The 20,947-nt window shown below is 39.6% G+C and overlaps 2 protein-coding genes across 3 annotated transcripts in view; both read left to right on the top strand.

The window, feature by feature from the left end:
• sv2ca (synaptic vesicle glycoprotein 2Ca) overlaps window positions 1–8,869 on the top strand; it is a 32,738-nt gene extending 23,869 nt beyond the window's left edge. For both annotated transcript variants that reach the window (XM_030417753.1, XM_030417752.1), the window contains exons 5-13: window positions 2,123–2,256; window positions 2,745–2,834; window positions 3,319–3,429; window positions 3,511–3,599; window positions 4,024–4,188; window positions 4,647–4,780; window positions 4,990–5,196; window positions 5,438–5,597; window positions 5,737–8,869. In XM_030417753.1, the coding sequence (XP_030273613.1) occupies window positions 2,123–2,256; window positions 2,745–2,834; window positions 3,319–3,429; window positions 3,511–3,599; window positions 4,024–4,188; window positions 4,647–4,780; window positions 4,990–5,196; window positions 5,438–5,597; window positions 5,737–5,920 (1,274 nt within the window). In that variant the 3' untranslated portion in view covers window positions 5,921–8,869. The remainder of the gene's footprint in view (window positions 1–2,122; window positions 2,257–2,744; window positions 2,835–3,318; window positions 3,430–3,510; window positions 3,600–4,023; window positions 4,189–4,646; window positions 4,781–4,989; window positions 5,197–5,437; window positions 5,598–5,736) is intronic.
• A 945-nt stretch (window positions 8,870–9,814) lies between these two features.
• The window catches only part of iqgap2 (IQ motif containing GTPase activating protein 2), a 35,541-nt gene continuing 24,408 nt past the window's right edge, over window positions 9,815–20,947 (top strand). The window contains exons 1-3 of the mRNA XM_030416243.1: window positions 9,815–10,150; window positions 14,710–14,809; window positions 20,615–20,771. Coding sequence (XP_030272103.1) covers window positions 10,105–10,150; window positions 14,710–14,809; window positions 20,615–20,771 — 303 coding nt within the window. The 5' untranslated portion in view covers window positions 9,815–10,104. The remainder of the gene's footprint in view (window positions 10,151–14,709; window positions 14,810–20,614; window positions 20,772–20,947) is intronic.

The raw sequence follows: 20,947 nt of genomic DNA, 5'->3' as shown, positions 1-20,947 counted from the left end.
TGAGATCAGGTGCAACAAGATTTAACTTAGCAGAAAACACTCAATTCCTTTCCTACACATTCAATTAACCCGTCCCTGTGCACTTCTCTGAGCTCCCTCTGCAGAGCCATTCATCTCTGAGCTAACACATCACTCTGCTCCAGCTGCAGAGTGCTCTCGTTTAAATGCCATCTTTTATTTGCGGCCCCTTTTTTGTTTGCTGTATAAGATTCACACATTTGAATCAGCCTCTCAGATCAAGTGGCCCCCTGTGACAGAGATATACAGTAGTATCTACACTGCAGCTTATATTATTTAGTCCCTGCCTCCATCATTTTGAGACTTATTAAGTAATCCTGTTTGCTTTAATTATGCCCCTGCGAGCTGAAGATTGACTAAATAGCCACCTGATGGCTTCAAATGGTGCAATGAACATTAGTGTATAATTCATCAATTAGACACATTGTGAATGGTGCTCTGGTCTGAGAACCAGGCAGTCACGGCCAGAAATATTACATCAATTGGCTTAGTTTGCAGAAAAATAATCATTTGAAGGATCACCTTAATGTTTTATATAATAGTAAGACACTAACGTATACCTTTATCTGAATATTACTCTGAATATGAACTAAACAATACCATCAGGTACAAAGCAGCACCATAGTATGTTAAATAAAGGTTTGGCAGTTTGATTTGGTAGATTTTAGATTACGGCTATTATCAGTGCTTCAAAAATCCATACTATATACCAAAGACAGATAAAGTGCATCGGCAGAAAAATGTCATTTAGTAACAATATGATGGATATTTACTGTAGATGACATCATACAAGCATAACGACATCAAACTTAATGTTACCCACTATTGCAGCCTTGTTTGCAATGGTAGTTTCTTAGAGGTTTTGTGCATTAAAGCTTCATCAGTTAGTATTTCAATACTACTAAAACAATAGATCAAATTATGTTATTTGATTATTTATATTGTACAATATATCACTCACAGTGATGAACTGGGTAGCATCACCTGGGGCTGCAATTCACTTATGTACAGTGGCGATACAGTGTACAGAGTTTTTAGCCTGTTTTAGTTCACTTTTTTGGTATAGTTACTTCTTGTACCTGATTTTGATTTAGTTTAAGTCTTAGTGTTTGTCGAAAATGTATCTTAGTTTTAGTGGTTTGAGCTCAGTCTAGCTTTCGTCAGTGTCATGTTTTTAAGCATTTTGATGCCACACAGCTCTCGTCTTCTTTGTTATGTACAGTTACCTTCATTACAGGCGTAACTCTTTGGATTGGGAATGAATTGCATACAATCAGTTTCTTCCAAGAACTGTCAAGGTCCGATATTAACCTGACTGACACAGAACAGTACTGAATGCAACGTGATGCCTATCAATTGTACAACAAGTTAAGTGGCTAGGTCAACCGCTTAAGAACAGATACTTTGAGGAAGTGTAGGTTTCTTATCAGGAGCAATGTTATGTGCATGATTATGCAGATGCATATGGGTCACTGATTGAGACTTTGCAATAAGATAGTGATAAATTAATTTTTTAATTTGTCCATTTTACATATTATTGTTCTGTCTTTATAATTTGACAGAAAATGTAATTTCATCATAGTTAATGTTTTCAGTGGTTACTCTCGTTCAGTTTAACTTGGGCTCATCTTGAAAAAATGGTCATCAAAGAATTTTGTGTGGCGTAATTTTCAGTGACAAAATTAACACTGACAACTTTGTCTCTGGCTGGAGCAGACCCAGTTAACACTGCGAGAGGAGATTTGTTTTCCAACATGAATTCCTGTTTATTAAAAAGCAGAGGTTGGAGAATGCATATTGTTATTATCATTTGTTTTCCCACATCTGCTGTACAAATTAGACTTGTTTGCTGGAACAACAGTTCACCACTTAAACGCTATACAGTGATAATATTACAAGGTCGCCATTACTGCTTGTTATGCTGCCCCCATGTGGCCAAAAAAACATGACATTATGACCATAATTATGTTGCATTTTTAGCTTTCATTTGTACAAACTTTTTGCATGTCAGTTTTAGTTTATGTACCTTACTAGACTTGTATACAGCTTTACAAACCACTTCCAAGACCTGATTTTCATTAGTGTTGTTTGCCACCACTTGCAGGTTGGAGTTTCAGTATGGGGTCTGCATACCAGTTTCACAGCTGGAGGGTGTTTGTGGTCGTCTGTGCCCTGCCCTGTGTTTGTGCCGTGGTGGCACTCACCTTCATGCCTGAAAGTCCCAGGTTCTACCTTGAGGTAATGGTATTTTCCTTGATTATAACAGCCAAAAAAATAACAACACTGAAACTGTTGCAATGTCTCCCTTCAACACTGTGCAGTGTGAGGGTGCTGTGCCGTTGTCACGACGTGTTCACGCTTATCAATTTTACATTCAACATCTCTAGAATAATCCATCAGGCATATTGAGAGTACTTGGACGTTTTCCAACAGATGTTCGATCGGACCAAACTGTGTGAGTCACTCAAAACTGTTGGAGGAGGGCTTATACTTATCTCCAACAAATAGAGGCCCGGAGATCCGTGACAGTATAATTAGCCTTTGAAGCAAAATGAGTCACTGTTGTCGTGACGCTCATCATTTTGACCCATCTTTGAGAAATCAAAGAACTTTTTCTATGTGCAGTATGCACAGTTTTAAATGTGGAACTGATGCTGTCCCTGAGTAAGTGAGACTGGTGCTGATCCCATGAATTTATCTCGTCCTTTCCCTTTCCCTGCTGTCAGGTAGGGAAGCATGATGAAGCCTGGATGATCCTCAAACAGATCCACGACACCAACATGAGAGCGCGTGGGCAACCGGAGAAAGTCTTCACCGTGAGTGTTTGTTTCTGCTGTGCGCTGTCTTGGCAGGGTTTCCTGATGCTTAAGAAAGCAAAGAGGCTTATATCCTGCCACAGCTGGGACAGGTTTTAATGCTTTCACCATGCAGGATCATATCTGAATTATGAAGGTTCTGAAAGCTGTTTTATGTCGTTCAGGCTTATTTGCTGCGTGAGCTGCACTCTGGGAAAGCCTCTTAGTCAACACGTTTCTTGAATTGATCATGTACTGTACAGTATTACACAATGTTTACATTCACTGTTTTGATTCTGAGATGGTTTTTATAAACAGATATCATGTGCTTATATATTATATATGTATATCAGATAATCAAATACAAAACACACAAGAGGAAGATCCATGAATTGTGTAACATGTGATGTCAAGAAAATGAGAGTAGAATGTAGTGAATGCACAGTAGACTATACCTGTTGTATTATGCTGTTATCATAATTTTCTTTCTTTTATTATTTCCCAGGTAAACAGGATCAAGATCCCCAAACAGCTGGATGAACTGGTGGAAATGGAGTCAGAGTCGGGCAACCCAGTTTCCAAATTTTTCTTTAGGATAAAAGCTGAAATACATGGGGTAAAATACGTTCATTCCTATATACTAAGCCACATTTCTATTGTTGTCATATAAAGTTTAACAAGTATCATCTCTCTTTAGATCTACCTGAATCTCATGAAGTGCTTCAACTACCCTATGCGAGAAAACATGATCCGACTAGCCATAGTGTGGTTCACACTGTCCTTCGGGTGAGCTTCTTTCTGACTTCACTGGTGCCATGGACAAATCACACAAGTTTAATTTTTCCAGTCAGATAATAGCACTAGGTCATCAGGCTTTTTGGTCACATCGCGTTTACTTTGGTCTCAATCTCTGTGCTGTGCAGAAGTTGCAGGGTCTCGAAATCAATCACAGTCTGCGGATCAATACCGGTCCATTGGTGTCTCAGTGGGAGAAAAGATAGGAGTGACAGCAGCCAGAGATTGAAAAACACCCTGAAATCACTCTGTAAAATCAAACAGAAACAACAATTGTCTCCTGGTTACCCTCTGCCTGCGTCTGACTGCATATTTGAGAGTGCATCTATCTATGTTTTAGCCAGATCTTGATTTAAAATCAACATTAACGGCTGATGAATTAATTTCTGATATCACTGCATCCCTCTGATTGCAGGTATTACGGCCTGTCAGTCTGGTTCCCTGATGTCATCAAACACCTTCAGGCAGATGAGTACGCCTCCAAAGTGAAGATCTACAGCAATGAACGCACCGAAGACTTCACCTTCAACTTTACCTTGGAGAACCAGATACACAAAAATGCCCTCTTCATCAATGACAAGTAAGAAAAGTCCATTTACCAGCGCCATTAGTGGATTAAGTTAAATTTGTAGGTTTCACACCTATGATATCAACATTTTTACAAAACTTTATGTTTCAGTTTTTTTATTTTGGGTCGTGACAGAACTGTGGTTGAGGTCTGGTTGAGTGTAGGTACAAGAACCACTTGGTCAAAAATATAATTCCTTTTGCTTTACATGTTGAAAATATCCAGTTTTGTTGACACAGAGATGGCATCAAAATATCCCAACATTATTGACATGTTGATATATTTGGTATGGAACATGCCAATTTTACATATCCATGATTTGCAGAAACGCACAATGCCTGTATTTATTCTGGCGACTGGGCTGGTTATTATATACAAACAAGAAGATTTGGGATCGAGAATGGTTAGATGTTAACTACACTGCAGTTAAAATGATTCTAAACTCTCACAATTACACTGTGCTTCTTCAGATTCATCAATATGAAGCTGAAGTCTGTCACTTTCATTGACTCTACCTTTCGTAACTGCTACTTCGATGATGTGACATCGGTGGGCTCCTTCTTCCGTAACTGTACTTTCATCGACGCTTTCTTCTTCAACACAGGTGAGATATTGAGATTAAAGATCCTTAAACTCTTACTCTGACGTAAATGCAGAGCTACGGCAGTAAGTTTTTCTGTCTTCGATTCATCAGCTACAATTGTGTCACAGTGAAAAAGAACATTCTCAAACAGCCGTGAGACGAGACAGCAACATACTGCACTGTGATTGATTGTTGCCAAGTCATATTTTCTTTGTGTGTTCTTTGGCCAGACATCGACGAATCCAAGTTGATAGATGGCACAGAGGTGGTCAACAGCACATTCAACCACAACAAGATAGGATGCCAGATGACGTTTGATGATGACTACAGCGCTTACTGGGTTTACTTCATCAATTTCCTTGGGACTCTGGCTGTTCTGCCCGGCAACATTGTGTCTGCCCTTCTCATGGACAAAATTGGGCGTCTGTCCATGTTAGGTAAGAGTGGAGGCTATAAGAGTAATGTTCATGTTTGTGTGTGCACTTGAATAATTGTTTTCCCACATGGACCGTCGGATGTTGAAATGATTCACGCTCCGGCTGAGGCATCCATCGTTGAGTATGAGAGGCGATTTTTATTAGGGTCTATGATTTAGTTGAACATCAGTCACCTGAATGACACTTAGCACTAACTCTCGCTCTTTCGTTCTTTCTCTTTGTGTGCCCGTATGTCAATCAGGCGGCTCTATGGTCCTCTCAGGCATCAGCTGTTTCTTCCTGTGGTTTGGCACCAGCGAGTCCATGATGATTTTCATGTTGTGCCTTTACAACGGCCTGAGCATCTCTGCCTGGAACTCCTTGGATGTGGTCACAACTGAGTCATTCCCTACTGTCAGGAGGTGAGTACAATACTGGCTTACATAGTTGGTAAGATTTACATATAACTGGACTGACATGCACAAAGAAACACAGAGGTGATTCAATCAACTTTAACACATTTTCACTCTTCTCTACCTCCTCCTGATTTCTCCTCCCCAGAGGAACTGGCTTTGGGTTCTGCAACGCTCTGTGTAAGCTGGCTGCAGTGTTGGGGAACCTGATCTTCGGCTCTCTTGTTGGCATCACAAAGGCCATCCCCATCCTCATGGCCTCGTCTGTGCTCGTCGGGGGAGGCCTGGTTGGACTCCGGTTGCCTGACACCAGGGCGAATGTCCTCATGTAACACCAGCTTGGGGTCAGCAGTTCGGATGCAACCTGGATAGAACCTGGGTGAATCCAAGAAGAAGCCCAGGGAGTGTTGAGCAGGGAGTGCAAATGGCTTGGTTCACACATATTCAACAGTATTAATCACGTTGCGCTTGTGTTTTAATTTTATCATACAAATCAAACCATTAGATTCCTCGTTGGTCAATAATAAGCCCATTTTGTGAATGTATTGTCAGGAGACTTTACATGAGAGAGGTGGGAGCTTGCGCAGGTTTTGGTACTAAGACTTCAGTGAAGTTTGCTCTGTGACGGGTTGCACTATCCAGCTGCAGTCATAACCTTATGTCGAGTCACTGCATGGCTAAAGCTCAAAGCTTTTAATATTGAAACAGTCTTATTAAGACAAGCCAGATGGGGAGAAAAGTGAAAAACAAGCTGTAATGAGCACAGCCAACCTGCTGTGTGACAACGTAGGGAATAGATGATCAGACAGAGCGGTCACACGACACAGCTGTATGACAGCTGGCTTGCCCACAGGACCTGCATACACAGGACATGTTGTAGATAGTGTTCAGGATGTCAACATACACAAATACACTTATAAAAGCCACACACAGATATACTTTATGTGCAAATGCAGACTGATACTCGCATGTACCCACACTTTCTTCCCCGCAAAACAGCATTTTGCTCAACATGACATTTGCTCAGACATCCGCAACCTTTTCGAAGCAGATAATTCACATGGGACACCAAGCCCTTTGCATTTCCTACCCAACCAACCAAGAATCAAATGGCCATATTGAAAAACTGTATTTCTTGTACCAATAATTGTATATGATGTTGGTATAAGGCTGTTAATTATATTTTCAGTTGAGTTAAAATGGTGAATTTTTCATTTAATCCAAATGTTGTCACTCCAGGTTCCCTTCCATGTGTTGTAGTATTGAACAAAGGCTCTCTGATGAGCTCTCCTTCTGATTTAGCTTTGTGTTGAATTTTGCTTGTGGCAGTGACTTCGACAATGATATGTCATGCTGCTTCCTTTCAAAAATACTGAATGGCCTTTTTTTTAAATGTGCCTCTCCTTAACTGGAGCAGTCTGCCCATATGTGTTTGGAGTCCGTAGGTTATAAGGAATGGCAGTAACTGAATAGGAAGTAAATAGATAAAATAATCACAGCGGTTTTGTGTATATATGTGAAAAATGTGGCCATTACTGTATTTTGTTAGAGTGTGAATTTACTCCACACCTCATCTCTTTTGTTTAGCAGCCATATTTTTTGTAAGCCTTTTCTTATCCTTAATAGAAAATAATCTGTTTGTTACTAGAAGTAACAAAGAATCATCAAATGGTGTACGTTACCATGTATGACCAACCACCTCACTATGAGGTTTAATGGTTGCCAGGTGTTGAAAATGTCTCGTAAGGACACTGTTTGAAAAAAGAACCCCAGAATATATTGTGTTAACTGTTATGTTTACATATTATATTAGTTACATTTGAAGATGTGAAACAAATACAAAAATAAGATGATAATTTTGAATTCTGTCATTTGTTTTGACTTGACTTTGACTAGTCTAAAATCTAATTTCGCCATAACCTCACACTTGAAAACATGACCTACCTTGTAATAGATTTGATGTATCTTGTCTCTCAACATTTGGACCTCAATGCTTACTGCTAAAGATAATGATAATAATATGATGTTGCAAAGTGTTAAAATACCTCGAGAAGTTAAAATTGTGATTTACAGTTTTCAGATCTATCTGACACAACAATTCAGTTGCTCTCAGCCTTTTGTGGATTGTATATTCTGTGGCTAACAGCCAGTGTCCTCCTGCTTTTTTCTGTATTTGTGGTATCTGTGATTGCAGCGTAGAGGTAGTTTGCCCTTGCACTGCAGTTGGCTCTGTTTAGGCTACTCAACAACAACAACAAATACAGGCTTCCAAAATGGTACTGTACATGTGCATCCATTTCCATTTACTCAACTTTTCTCCGATTTTGTAAAATCATTTGGAAAGAAATAAAAAAACATGTCGCTATTGTGCAACAGATATTTTTCACCATGTGATCTCGATATTTTTGAAGCAAACGAATGGCATCCAGATTCTAAATAAATGCACTGATAAGTAATGACTTTCCCCAAGTGTCAGTTCAACGCTGCTGACTGTTGCCATTAGCAAGAAAGACAGAGGGACCTGTTGTGTTATGTTGGGGAGAAATTATATTTCCTGTTTTTGTTTGAGGTATTTTGGGTATTGCTTACTGTATGTACTGTATTCATGTGTGTGTGAGTGTGTGTACAAGAGAGGGTACTGTATGTGTGTGTGTGTGTGGGTGTGTGTGTGTGTGTGTGTGTGGATGCATGAGTGTAAATAATGTACATATCAAAGCTGACATTGGTGAACTTCTGGGTTATATATGTATAAGCTACTTGATCGAGTCATGTGTCTCCTGCTTTGTCCAAGCGAAGTCAGTCTACTGTGTCACTGTTGTACATCTCTGTGTGTCCTTGGCCTTAAGCTCCTATTCACCTGCTACTCTCTGTGTGTGTATGTATGTGTGTGTGTGCTCAAACTTGCATGTATGTAAGAAAACTTATGTTTCTTTTGTGCTCAACTTTGTGTTCCTATTGTAAATTACTCTGGCAAAAAATGATGGCAATATTCTGATTTTTGTTGAGGAAAAATGTGAATGTATCTCTCTTGTAAGTTCCGTTCTACCATTTTATGGAGGTAATCAAATGTATGTGGAGAATAAAGTTGTGTGTTTTATTGTGAAGGGCCTGCCGGTCAGTGGATGGCTGAGCTGTATGTTCAGAGGTCCGAAAGTGTGAAAATATGTGAAGAAATATTTGCCAAATGATGCCATGTGAATAATGTTAGAAACTGGAAAGACAGAGATTGCAGACTGTGCTGCTTTTGAACATATATACAATAAAATGTATGTTCTCTAGCATTTTATGTTGTGCTTTTTGTTTCACAACCCTCAAACTTGGAATAAGATTCACCTCCACACTTCTTCCTTATGTACTGTATAACATCAATCCACTTACCTATTTTACACCAAGATGAATCCTGATGTTGCAGTGGTTCTAACAAACACAGGACCGAAAGAAAATGTATGCAAACAAAGTCTTGCAGAACCTTTCTCCTTATTGAAGTATACTTGCATGTGTTCGCAGGCACCTAATAATGTAATGTAAAGTAATGATATAAAAGAGCGCAATATAAGCAGCCCATTCAGTTTTTGTTGAAATGGTTAAGGATGTTCTGGAGGCTTTTGGTGTATTGTGGTGCTGTGGTGCTCAAAACAAACAAAGACACAAAACATTAGAAAAACAAAAACACTAGAGGGTTGAGTGTAAGCTTAAGAGAAACCAATGCAGTATGCATTCATCACCTCAGACGTATGCTGCCACCTAGTGGATACATCATTGGAATTATTAACTCTGACAGTTAAATACTTTTGGCCATTACTTATATGTTTTGTTTGTTCGTTTTTTGTTTTTTGTTTTTTTTTCTTATAACTGACCATACGTAACCCGCATAATTTTATATCAGGGGCCTTCAGAGACGACAAGCTCAAGGTTTGTTATGCAACATTGTGTTTTATGTTGCATACCAAACCTAAAAAAATAAAATAATATAAAATATAGGTACAATTAGATTTAAATTAAATAGAAGTTTAAAATGAACTCCAACTGACCACAACTCAAGAGTGGAATAAAGTAAGAGCACGGCCACAGTATGCGAGCGGCACTGAAGTGACGTGCCGGTATTTTCCCAGTTTTTCCCGGCGGCAGTGAATGCAGCTTGAGCCACCTTTCGACCAGCAGGTGGTGCAAGGTGCTAAAAGTGCATCTCCTGTCCCGTCAATCATTTCACCTCTGAGCGCAGCGGGAGCAGCGAGATAACACAAACACTTTGTTCACGAGTCAGGCCAAACAAGCGCTCACCATGGGGATAGTCTGCCGCTACCCACAATCGGTGCTTTCATGAAACTTTTTGAAGACCGTTGTGCCCCATTTTCGGCATTTTTTTTCTTGCTTCCAGTTATCTGCAGCAGTTACTTTATTCATATCAGTATATCCTGTGAGGCTGCTGCTGGCTGGCTGACTGGCTGACTGCTGTAACGTTAGCTGAAGTTATTTCCAGTTCACACGAGTTCACGAGTGGAGGAAGCGACGCAAGATGTACCATGAAGAAACTTCCACTTTACAGAAGCCACGTTATGGGAGTAAGTGACGCGTCTTTTCTAAGCTGTAATACCGTAAAACTCTAGTATCTGCTCGGTTGTGAGGCTCAGAGGATAAATTGTTAAGCTAACATCAAGTGCCATGTCAGGGAAGTTTGATGAGCAGCAGGTGGTTGAGCAGCACCTGGCTCCCTCTGAGCGACAGGATGACTTCAGTAGGTGTGGCAGCCCCCGACAAAATGGCAAAATAGAAGGGAAACTGTGACCAGAGAGTGAACAACGTGTCAGTGGGTGGTTTTTAGTCAAACTGGTTGTTACTTTAAAGCTGTACAGAGTTCACTATCCAGACTTTAGGACTACGGTCGTTGATACAGTAACGTTTTGAATTGTAACTTTTCCTTCAGACTGTCCTCAACTGCACCACAGTTTCTATTTATTATCTATCTGTTTATTTAATCGTGCTAGGCATGCATATCAGCCTGTCTACACACAAGGCATTTTCTCATAGGTTAACCATTAACTTGGGATTTTGCTGCTGTTGAGAAATATATCACTGACTCAGTAAGTGTGTCAAGATTGTAACTGTGCTCACTGACTCATCTGAAAAGACTGCAAAATTCCTGACAAAGTTAGAGGTAACTTTATGTATCTTGTCACTGACCAACATCTGAGGGCAAAGTGCACCCCGAAAGAGATAACACCACTCAATTGTCATCACTGCAATCTTTCTGACTCAGACTTGACCCATTGCATTTTATTGACCAGCTCTTGGTGTGTATCAGAACCATCCTAGCCTGTGTTCATAGATGAATGTGGATTCAAAAGAGGTGTGCCTCCTGGGAACAGTGCTACAAATTATATGTAGTTTGTTGCTGTGATATAGTCATTGGGACCATCAAGCCTTCTTTAATTTGTTGGCCTTGACATGGCGTGAAAGCAAATTCCACCCTGTGAGGATAAGTTCACTCAAAAAAGGAAAATTCAGTCATTATGTACTCACCTTTGTGCCGATGGAAGGCCGGTTGAAGTCTCAAAGTCCACAGAACACGGGACTTGAATTTAAATCAAAACCCAAGCAATACATCAGTTGGCCAATATTAGCCTATATTGGATCATCACAGACATATCAGCATCGGCATGTATCTATGTCTGATGCACTGGTATAAAAACATTTTCAAGTTTGTGGTGCAGAAAATGATTTATTAATTTATTTATTATTATTGAATTATTAAATTCCGCTTGAAATAGACATTTTGGACTATAACGTTTAACACGTAACAAAAAAGGGGTGTACCAAAATATCTAGGCTATACTATGATATATCGCGATATTTCATCTTGTGGTACGTTATTGATACACTGGCGCCAAATATCGATATTTGATAATATTTAAGTTGTGTGTGTGTGTGTGTGTGTGTGTGTGTGTGTGTGTGTAAGAAGAGCCACTGTGCAGTATACATTTTGTTTTACTTGGCTGTCATTCATGTGAAATTGATTGAAAATGTTTTGTAATTCCTGTGAAATGGATTCAGTGCAGTCAATAAATTCTAAATTTCTTCAGTGACACCGATATCGTGATGTATCATGGATGAAATTTCTTGCAATACATCGATTATCGCAGAATCCCTGTATTGTGATATTATCGTTATAGTGGGCAAAATATCGTGATAGTATCGTATCGCGAAGTACCTGGTGATACCCAGTCCTTTAACAAAATAATGTTCTGCCTCTGTTGGATATCTTTGTAATTCATCTGTCATTTTAGGACTGTGTGTATCGGCCAATATATCATTATCTGATTTTTTTTTCTTTAATGCCTAATATTCGTATCAGCATTGCCCCTAAAAAAAAAAAAAACAAAAAAACAAAAAAAACAAAAAACAAACAAAAAAAAAAAAAACAATTCATCAGTTGGGCTTTAAAACAAGTCCCCATTGACTTCAGTTGTTTAGGAAAATGCTTTTTTGGGTGAGCATATCCTTTAAATTGGACTAACCTAGTTCCCAGATTTGTCTGTGAAACAGGCCAACCCAAAAGCAAAGTTGGTCTTGATGTGTGGTTCTCCTTAAAAAAAGAAAAGCCTCAGTAGAATAACCCTTCAGCTAAACAAAAGCATGACTCATAATCATAGAGCCCGTAACTTGGGTCTGATGATCCTGTGACACGTTAAAAACAACAAACCCATCCTGAAGGTTAAATATAATGCTCGGTGCAGACGACCTCTTCCAGGAAGTGTGTGAGTGAGTCAGTTGAGGTAGTGTGTAATGGCTGCACTGGCATTTCTCTGCCTCTGAGACGAGTGTTCGTACACATTTGCGTCCATGTCAACTGCACAGCTGTGCCACTGATCTTTTGTCGGATGGCTGGAAACTATGCTTGTGACGGTTTTAGGACATTTGACTCAATTGGCAGGATACCAAATTTTGTGTGTGGGTGTACACTATGTGGGTATATATCCATAGATATCTGTATGTAGTGTTTGGCCTGTGTCTCATCCCACATGTGGGTATTATGTCAAGCCTTTTCTGAAACTTTGCAAACGGATGTCTGTGCAGGTGGCTGATGAATAGACATAAGTTAACAGAAAGTGACAGAGAGGTTTCAAATATTCAAGCAAGCCCCACAGAGGTTGGATAGAATAGAATGTACTTCAATTGGCCAAGTTGGGAAATTGTTGTGAACTCCATGATGTAGTTCCAAATACAATAAATGTACAATTAACAGATGCAAAATGCTACAAAAGACATAACCACACTAAGTAGATGAGGCATATCATGTTAGAAAGATTTACACATTTATGAGTGTGGTGAATAAAAATATCAAACATTATGTCATGGTAGACAGTGCTGTCAAAGGAGTGATATTTTGCCATCCCTCTTGGTATTGGGATTGGATTACTTAGAGAACTTAATCAGCAGGTTTAGCCAGTTTATTTTGGCTTCCCTAGAGGTAGTAATATCCACTAACCCATGGACAGAAGATAGCCTGACTGCTGTGTGTTTGCATGTGTATGCAGTATGTGTTTCTTGATGTACTACACACTTAATGAACAAGATGAACCATGAAAAATATGCTGTTCCATGTGAAACGTCAGCTGCTAGCCTGCACTCCAACTGCTTGGTCTAGTTGGTGAAAGCTGTGTTCTTAAACTGAGCCCCCAGGGCTGAGATTGTCCCTTCACTCAGCCAGAAATAAAGAGATTTGATTGGATTAGAGCAGGGTAAGAAGCATTGGGGGGGAGGAGATCTCATTAAGCTGCAGGTAAAGATCAACTCTCAGCAGAAGTCGCTTGTCAGTCGTGCACCCCACTAAGGCCACTTTGACCTGGCCATTTCATCTCCCTCAAGTGAGAGTTCATTGGAGCATGCGATAAAGGAGAATTTAAACTCTCAACAGTCAAAATACCTGTAACAGGAATTATCCTTTTGTTTGAGATGAGGTTGTGTGGTACCGTCTTTCATGCATGTTTGTTAAGATGATTGACTATTACACTAATGTTAGAGGAGTACGGTACCATGCATAGTCCTGTCAGTACAATTCCCTTAAAACTTGCACCAAGCATCCAAGTAGGCTTTCATAGGACTAAAAGCCATAATATTAGCTATAAAGATATCTCTAGCATTTGCAAGATGGCTACGATGTTACATACACTTTTTAGTCGATTAGTGAAACTTAAATTTGTAATTTGCCACTTTTCTTCTGCATATGTGGCACGCAACTTTTTGGGGCTCATCGTTGCCAATTTCTTTGACTTTTTCAACATCTTCCTACAGTTGTAATTTGAACGCCTGGCTGTTGCACCGTCACATGTCACCATCCCATGTTCAGTACAGTGCTGGTGACTCACACAATTATCGAGCTTAAATCTGCTTGTCTAAGAATAACTAATGATGATTAATGTGATGCATAATGAATGATTTTGAACTGCTACTATTGGGATATTTGGTGTAATGCATAAAAAAAGAAAGGGACAAAAAAGCTACAGACAACAGACGCCATCATGCTCATTTGGGTGTGGATTACCATAGAAACGGTCAAAGCTTCGAAGCATTTGGGTCAGCCTTAGTAATGCCATATCCATAAAACAATACATTTCATGATATAGCACATTTTTGCTAATTTGATGAATAGTTTTTATCAAATATCCAAACTGAAAGGCCTAGATCTCATAACATTTTGAAAGTAGGCCAGCCTACAGTTTTCTGTGCCATGTCAGACTTTTTATACCCAAACCACATTCATGCAAAAGAAATAGCTTCTCGTTAAAGGACAAGCTGCTGGTTTTTGTCCCAGCTGGTCAGGGTCCTTCTCCTGTTCAGGATAACCCTCTTCTGTGCCACGTTTACTGTCCTCCACGCTTGTTTGTATTGCCTTCTGCAGATTTCCTGCCAGCAGTGGTGTCATGTAGAATGCACAGCGTCAAGTGACAAAACATGTTGTTGCAAAGAGTGTGATTTGGGACCAAGGCACAACCCTAAATGTCATAATAATTATGCTCTTTTTTACTGTAATTATGTAATTTGAAGCAATTGAAAACATGACACCCTTATGTTAACAAATGGAAAATAGTGACTTCATTTAGAATTTTCTTGCCTTTTTTAGCCATTCAGGATGATGAGAGGCTGTCAGCGGAGGAGATGGATGAAAGGAGACGACAGAACATCGCCTACGAGTATCTGTGTCACCTGGAGGAGGCCAAACGGTGAGACGGGATGGGATGAAGGGAAAGACTTTGAAGATAAGAGGAACTTAATCGCACATGTTGATTCAAACCACTTTCCTTAACATTGTTTGCTTTGTCACAACTTGGCAATATAATATTGGGTGTGTTCTTCGGTGGAGCATCGGGTTTGTTGAAGGTTTGTTTATGTAGAACAGTTTTGTAAGTTTGTGTGTTTAATGAACATCCTTATGGGGATATGAAAACAATAACGTGCAGTTGAGAAACCAAGCGATGTTGAGAAAGTGAGAAAAATATGATCGATAAGGGAGCAAAGCAGTGTGTAGTTAAATCATTTTTGTATTAGCATGTAGTTATGACAGTAATAGTAATGACAGATAAAGGCAGAAGCAGCAAGCACGTGAGATGATGACATGGAGCGGTAAACATTCATGAGAACGTGTGTGATTAAGGCAGGGCAGGTGCTGCTGACTTAGTGGAAAGTGTGTTTGTCTGCTGTGCCCTTAATCTCACTGATCACTGAAATAATCAAATAGAAAACTCAAAATGGAGGCGCCATTTAGCTCAGTTGGTAGAGCAGGCTTCCCATGTACAGAGGATTTGTCCTCGCTGCAGTGGACCTGGGTTCGACTCCCGGCCTTGGGCCCTTTACTTGCGTGTCACTCCCCCTCTCTCTCTCATCCTGTCCAAGTCTTCAGCTGTTCTATCAATAAAGCCAAAAGGCCAACTCAAAATGTAAAGGGTTTGTTTATGATTTTCTCAGTAGATATGGTTAAAAAATGTGTCTCCAATAACCTGCAATGATTTCCGAAAGAATCAAGAATCTTTATTTTTTTTTAAGTAAGTACATGATGAAACTCTTTCTTGTGAGGTTCCTGAGCGAAGCCAAAACTAACCCACTTCCTGTCTTCTTCATGAGGGCATTCATCTGAACAGGAAGGAACAGGATGTCTACTGGTGCCTCTCTTTTTTACACAGATTTTGTAACAGCCCCACCCATTCAGCAAGAGATTGATTCCCAGGATTGATTATTTATGCTTAAACCCACTCTAGCATTCTGTAGCCTAGGGGTTGTTTCAGCAGTCATGCTTATTCTTGAGACACTCTTTTATATGTGAATGTGTGCAGCCTCATTTGTATCAGCATGTACTCACAGATTATTGTTTTGAAAACTGAGCTTGCCCTTTGACTCAGTACAGTTTGACTGAATAGCTTACATTATCTGCTTATGTCACAGGATAAGGGTCTACAAGGACAGGTAGGCCAGACAAAGCACATATTAATCCATTTTCATCGGGCCTTGCCTAGATTATGACACCTTTTTTGTGTATTGCTCTGAAAAACTTTTGTAAAAGGCTATCTGAGTCATATGCTTTAGTAATACTCCAAGGTTGACCTCAGAATGACCGCTGTTTAACTCTCACATACTGACACTTTCACCTTCTAGCTTCCTGTTATTACAGCCCAGTGCACAGCGACTTTTCTATATTCCTCTGAATTGTGCCATAGAACCTCTATTCTAGGAAAGGTGTCAAATTAGATTAGGATTAAGACAGACGCCTGCAGAGCGTGGGATTAGTTTCTGTTCTCTGGGGTCAGGAGTCAGCAGTAACTAAAACAAGGGAATGGTGTAGAAGCAATGTATTTAGTACACCTAGTTTATGATCTGAAATATTAAACGATGATTGTACACTTATGTTTTTGTTAACACTGGTGACATTGTTCTTCAATTAACCTCCAACTCTAGAACATCAGAAGTGGCCAAAATGCTCTTTAGTGTTTCAACTGTTGGCCAAATCACTATAAGTAGACAAGTGTTGGGTCCATCATGTATCTTGTTATGTCCCTGATATAATTAATTCAAATAGATTTATTTTCAGTGCTAAAAGATCCTAACCTTATCTACAACATCACTGTAGGTCACAGCAGACATTTTGACTTGTCAAATTAGAATAAGCACAGGTGTTACTAGTAACATTAATGGTGTCGTGTCACAGACTGAGTGACGGAATTAAAAACGCGGACCCTCAAGAAAGTCAAGCAGCCACTCCTGTACTGTAATGTCAAAATGTCTTCTGTGATTAACAGCCAACTGATTGGAACAGATAAAGTATTTTTCTTAAAAATTAGATTTCTTTCAGCTCATTCAAGTTATTTTTAGATCCCTTGTTAATTCATTAACCTCCATATACAGTTTTCTGATGGTTGATGGCAAATTTCATATTTAATATGCACAGATTTCTTTACATAGTAGGAGGCCTACGTGCTTTGTTCAAACTTCTAACTACTTACTGCTGTTGGTGTTGTCAGTTAATAGACACACACACACACACACACACACACACACACACACACACACACACACACACACACACACACACACACACACACACACACACACAAAGTTTCTGGAATGAGACTTTGTTCCCTTACTGGTGAGTAAACAGTGGATGGTTTACATTTGTAGCTTTTTTGGATAAAGGAGCCTTTTAGTTTGCTTTGGTACAGGCCTGCCGGATATCTGGAGTATGTTTTCGTTCTAATTTTTAGACACACCCTATCCAACCACATTTGCTAAAATTCAGCCATTACAGACACACAGGCACATGCACCATCACAAGCTCATGACCAGCATGACTAAAGCTACATGACGCAGTGTTCAGAAGCAACCCTCTGTGACTGGAATACTGTTGCTCCAAGCAAATTAGCGTATATTGCTAATCATGTGTTGAGGTAGGCTGGATTTAGGTCCCAGAGTCCAGAAAGCTGTCTTTTGTTTATCCTGGTGAGTTGCAGGACAATCACAGGAAGGCCTGCTTTGGAGTGTTGTAAACAGGAGTGCTAGCCTGTCCTGCTCCAGAAGACAAGTTCCCCCAACATTGTTTTAAACACAGGAAGTGAAGTTTCACAGGAGAGCTCTGTTACCCATGCAGGATGTTGCTTTGACCATGTTCCCGCCAAAGAAATCTTTTTTTTTTTCTCAGTAATCTTGACTACCATCAGCATTTCCTCCAACCTTTTTATTTTGTCACTTCTGTGGAGATATGAAACTTAAAATGCATCACTGTTTTGCCCTGGTTTGCCTCATCCACTTAACCGTTTTGTGTGTGTGTCACTGTGTGTCACTGTGTGTCACTGTGTGTCACTGTGTGCCAGTTTGATATGTAAGGGGCCCTCTACACGGGCGAAAACGATCTTTTTCTAACAGGTAATGTTATGTGGAGGGAAATGTATTATCTGATATACTCCTACTATTACTTGACGTTTTATCTGCCAAATATTTTTCCGGTTAATTGATTAGTCATTTGGTCTGTAAAAAAGCTCAGAAAAAATAGATAACTGTCCTTTGCAATTTCCGAGAGCCCAGGATGCTATCATTTAATGCAAGTTTAGTCTGACCTATAGTCACAAAACATTAAATGTGCCATAATATAAGACAAAAAAGAATGGAAAGGCAGCAAATGTTGATGATAGAGGAGCAGGAACTATGAAATGATTGCCATTTTTGCTTGAAAGTTCTTTTTTTGTTTGTTTGTTTGTTCTTTTGGCCTGTATGGCTTTACTGACGGGACAGCTCAGGGAGGTGACAGAAAATGGGATGAGAGGGGGGAAGACATGCTACAAAGGGCTAAAGTTCAGTGAGTTTATTCACAAAATAATCCTCACAAGAGAAGCAGCTTGTTTCATGTACTGTAATAATAACATCTTTTATTGACTAAGATGGAACTGAGACAAGACTTGAAGCGAATATTAAGTGACTATACTAAAGTATGGGAACGTTCATATTCTTACATAATATGCAGTATAAGCTGACTTGGTTACAAGGATGCTTTATTCTTCACAGTGCCTAACCTGCACACTCCACTGGGTTTGTGTTGACAGTGCATGGTGCATTGTGGTTCTCCTTAATGTGCTGACACACATTTTAGCAGACTGGATCTTTGGAGCACCTATAAAGCCTTAATTAACCTAAACAAGGTTTCTGTGCGAATGCATGTGGGAGTTAAAATTGTATTGTTTGTCTCTGAAAGGTGGGAGCTACAGGAAGTAATGAAATCTAAATACAACATTTTGGGAGGTTAAATCACTGGGCACTGCCTCTCCCTTTGGCAGATAATACATGCATTTGTAGGATGATGAGCCAAAAGGTAAAAACTTTACAGAGTGGAACCAGTGGGACTGAGGCGTAGCCATGATAGTAAATATGGTGTCATTTCCAGGCAGTAAGATAATGTGTAACAGATTCTTGCTGTTGTCACAAATCATTCACTAGTTCTTTGGAATGGATTTTTCCATATATATCTGGCAGTAGTCTAGCTTTGACTGCTCTGTAGCCTTTTTAAAAAGGAAATTACATCAGTTGGGAAGAAGGTTAGCATTTTTATGACACAAACTGAATATGCTTTATTCAGTGTTTAGTTTCCAGTCATTTCAAACATCATTGTGGTCGTTCCTTGTAGAGATGAGATACTTTTTCTCTCATGATAACACATTATTGTCTTACAGATGTGAAACTCATAAATCATTCCCCAGTGATCAATTCAGGTGTTTGACTAAATAGAGCAGTATTAGTGACTTGTTTACTATTCACCTCTTTAACCTCACATTGCCCACTCGACAAGTAAGCCTAACTCTACCCTTTGGTCCCAAAGCTCAAACTGTAAGTTCATCCATCCCCCTTGCTAAAGCATGCTGGGCTCAGTGTGGGTGCTGCTTGTAACAATGCCCAGTTCTCACTGGCCTCTGGCCTACAGACTACTTTGTTGCTCTTAATTTGAGTTAAACTCATACAAATGTATTTAAAGGTTTTATATTCACTAGCTTGCCAATAAAACAACTAATTTTAAACTGTATAGTTCAGCTATACTTTACTTGTTACTTATACTACTACGTTTTTGCTTGGATCAGGAAGGGGAGCAGGTGTAGGAAAAGCCAACATTGACTTGCTGACCACATGCAGGCATTCAGCCACCTCATGAATTGCAGTGCACTCACTGTGTTGATCTCAGGTGGCAGGGTAAACAGACTGGACTGATTTGTGTTTTGAATGTAACTGTAGCATGCTGTTTAGTATTATAGACTGTCACCAACTTGAGCCTGAAATTTTAGTGGTTCTGGTGATTCAAAAGGAAATCTAGCCATGCACTTTGAATCGAGCTGTTACTATTGACAGTAGTTTCATTTCATCTGTATTTAAATGTACCAAAATGAAATACAGCAATATATCATATTGCTTCCTCTTGCTCCAAATATCTATTTTTTTAGAAACATGCAGGATAATCTCCTGTCAATTTGACACAGCAGACTAACTAATCCATGACTCCTTTTACATTTCTGTAAATGTAATGTAGACAGATTGAAAAGATTTGGGACGGGAACTGCTCGTTCATGGCTGTTTCAAATTTGTATGATGGCACATGTGGACATGGACCAGTTGCTGTGTGAGTGTTAAAGGACCACTAAGCTAAGACTATATACACTTTTGTACAACATTTCATTTCCCATGTCAAATTAAGTTAAAGTGAAAGTGTAGCAAATAAATGCATAATTCCTGCCATTTGCCTTCATATAGGAGTGTTGTCAGTTACACAGACATTGTGATGTATTGTAGATGATGATTGTCTATATCAAGTGTTGCAGAATCTCTGTATCATGACACCATCTTCATCGTGGGAAGTGGATTGTGAGCTACTATGATTCCAGCCCCTATTTGAGATGTTATCAACTTCTCTTTTTTATGCAATTAATATGCTTGACAAAAGACATTATAGGGATTCGTATGAAAATCCAATACCTGCTCTGAGGTCAATTTTTGTGTACTTTCAGGTGGATGGAGGCCTGCCTGGAGGAGGACCTGCCCCCTACCACCGAACTGGAGGAGGGACTGAGGAATGGTGTCTATCTTGGCAAACTTGCCAACTTTTTCGCTCCAAAAATGGTGTCTGAAAAAAGGATCTATGACAGAGATCAGTCCCGCTACAAGGTACATGTCTGTTCCATTGCATTTCAACTCTGACCATAATTAGATAAGATCATAGTTGTATTCCATTTGCAGTTTTCACCAGATTTAGTCATAACAGACAGGAAGACCCTCCATGTATTTTAGGCACTGCCTAACCGTTTGTCATGGTTTCATACAGGAAAGAAAGAAATGCGGCC

This window comes from Sparus aurata, chromosome 5, assembly GCF_900880675.1.
Source record: "Sparus aurata chromosome 5, fSpaAur1.1, whole genome shotgun sequence".
NCBI classification, from domain to species: domain Eukaryota; kingdom Metazoa; phylum Chordata; class Actinopteri; order Spariformes; family Sparidae; genus Sparus; species Sparus aurata.
This window is presented reverse-complemented; position numbering and strand designations above follow the sequence as displayed.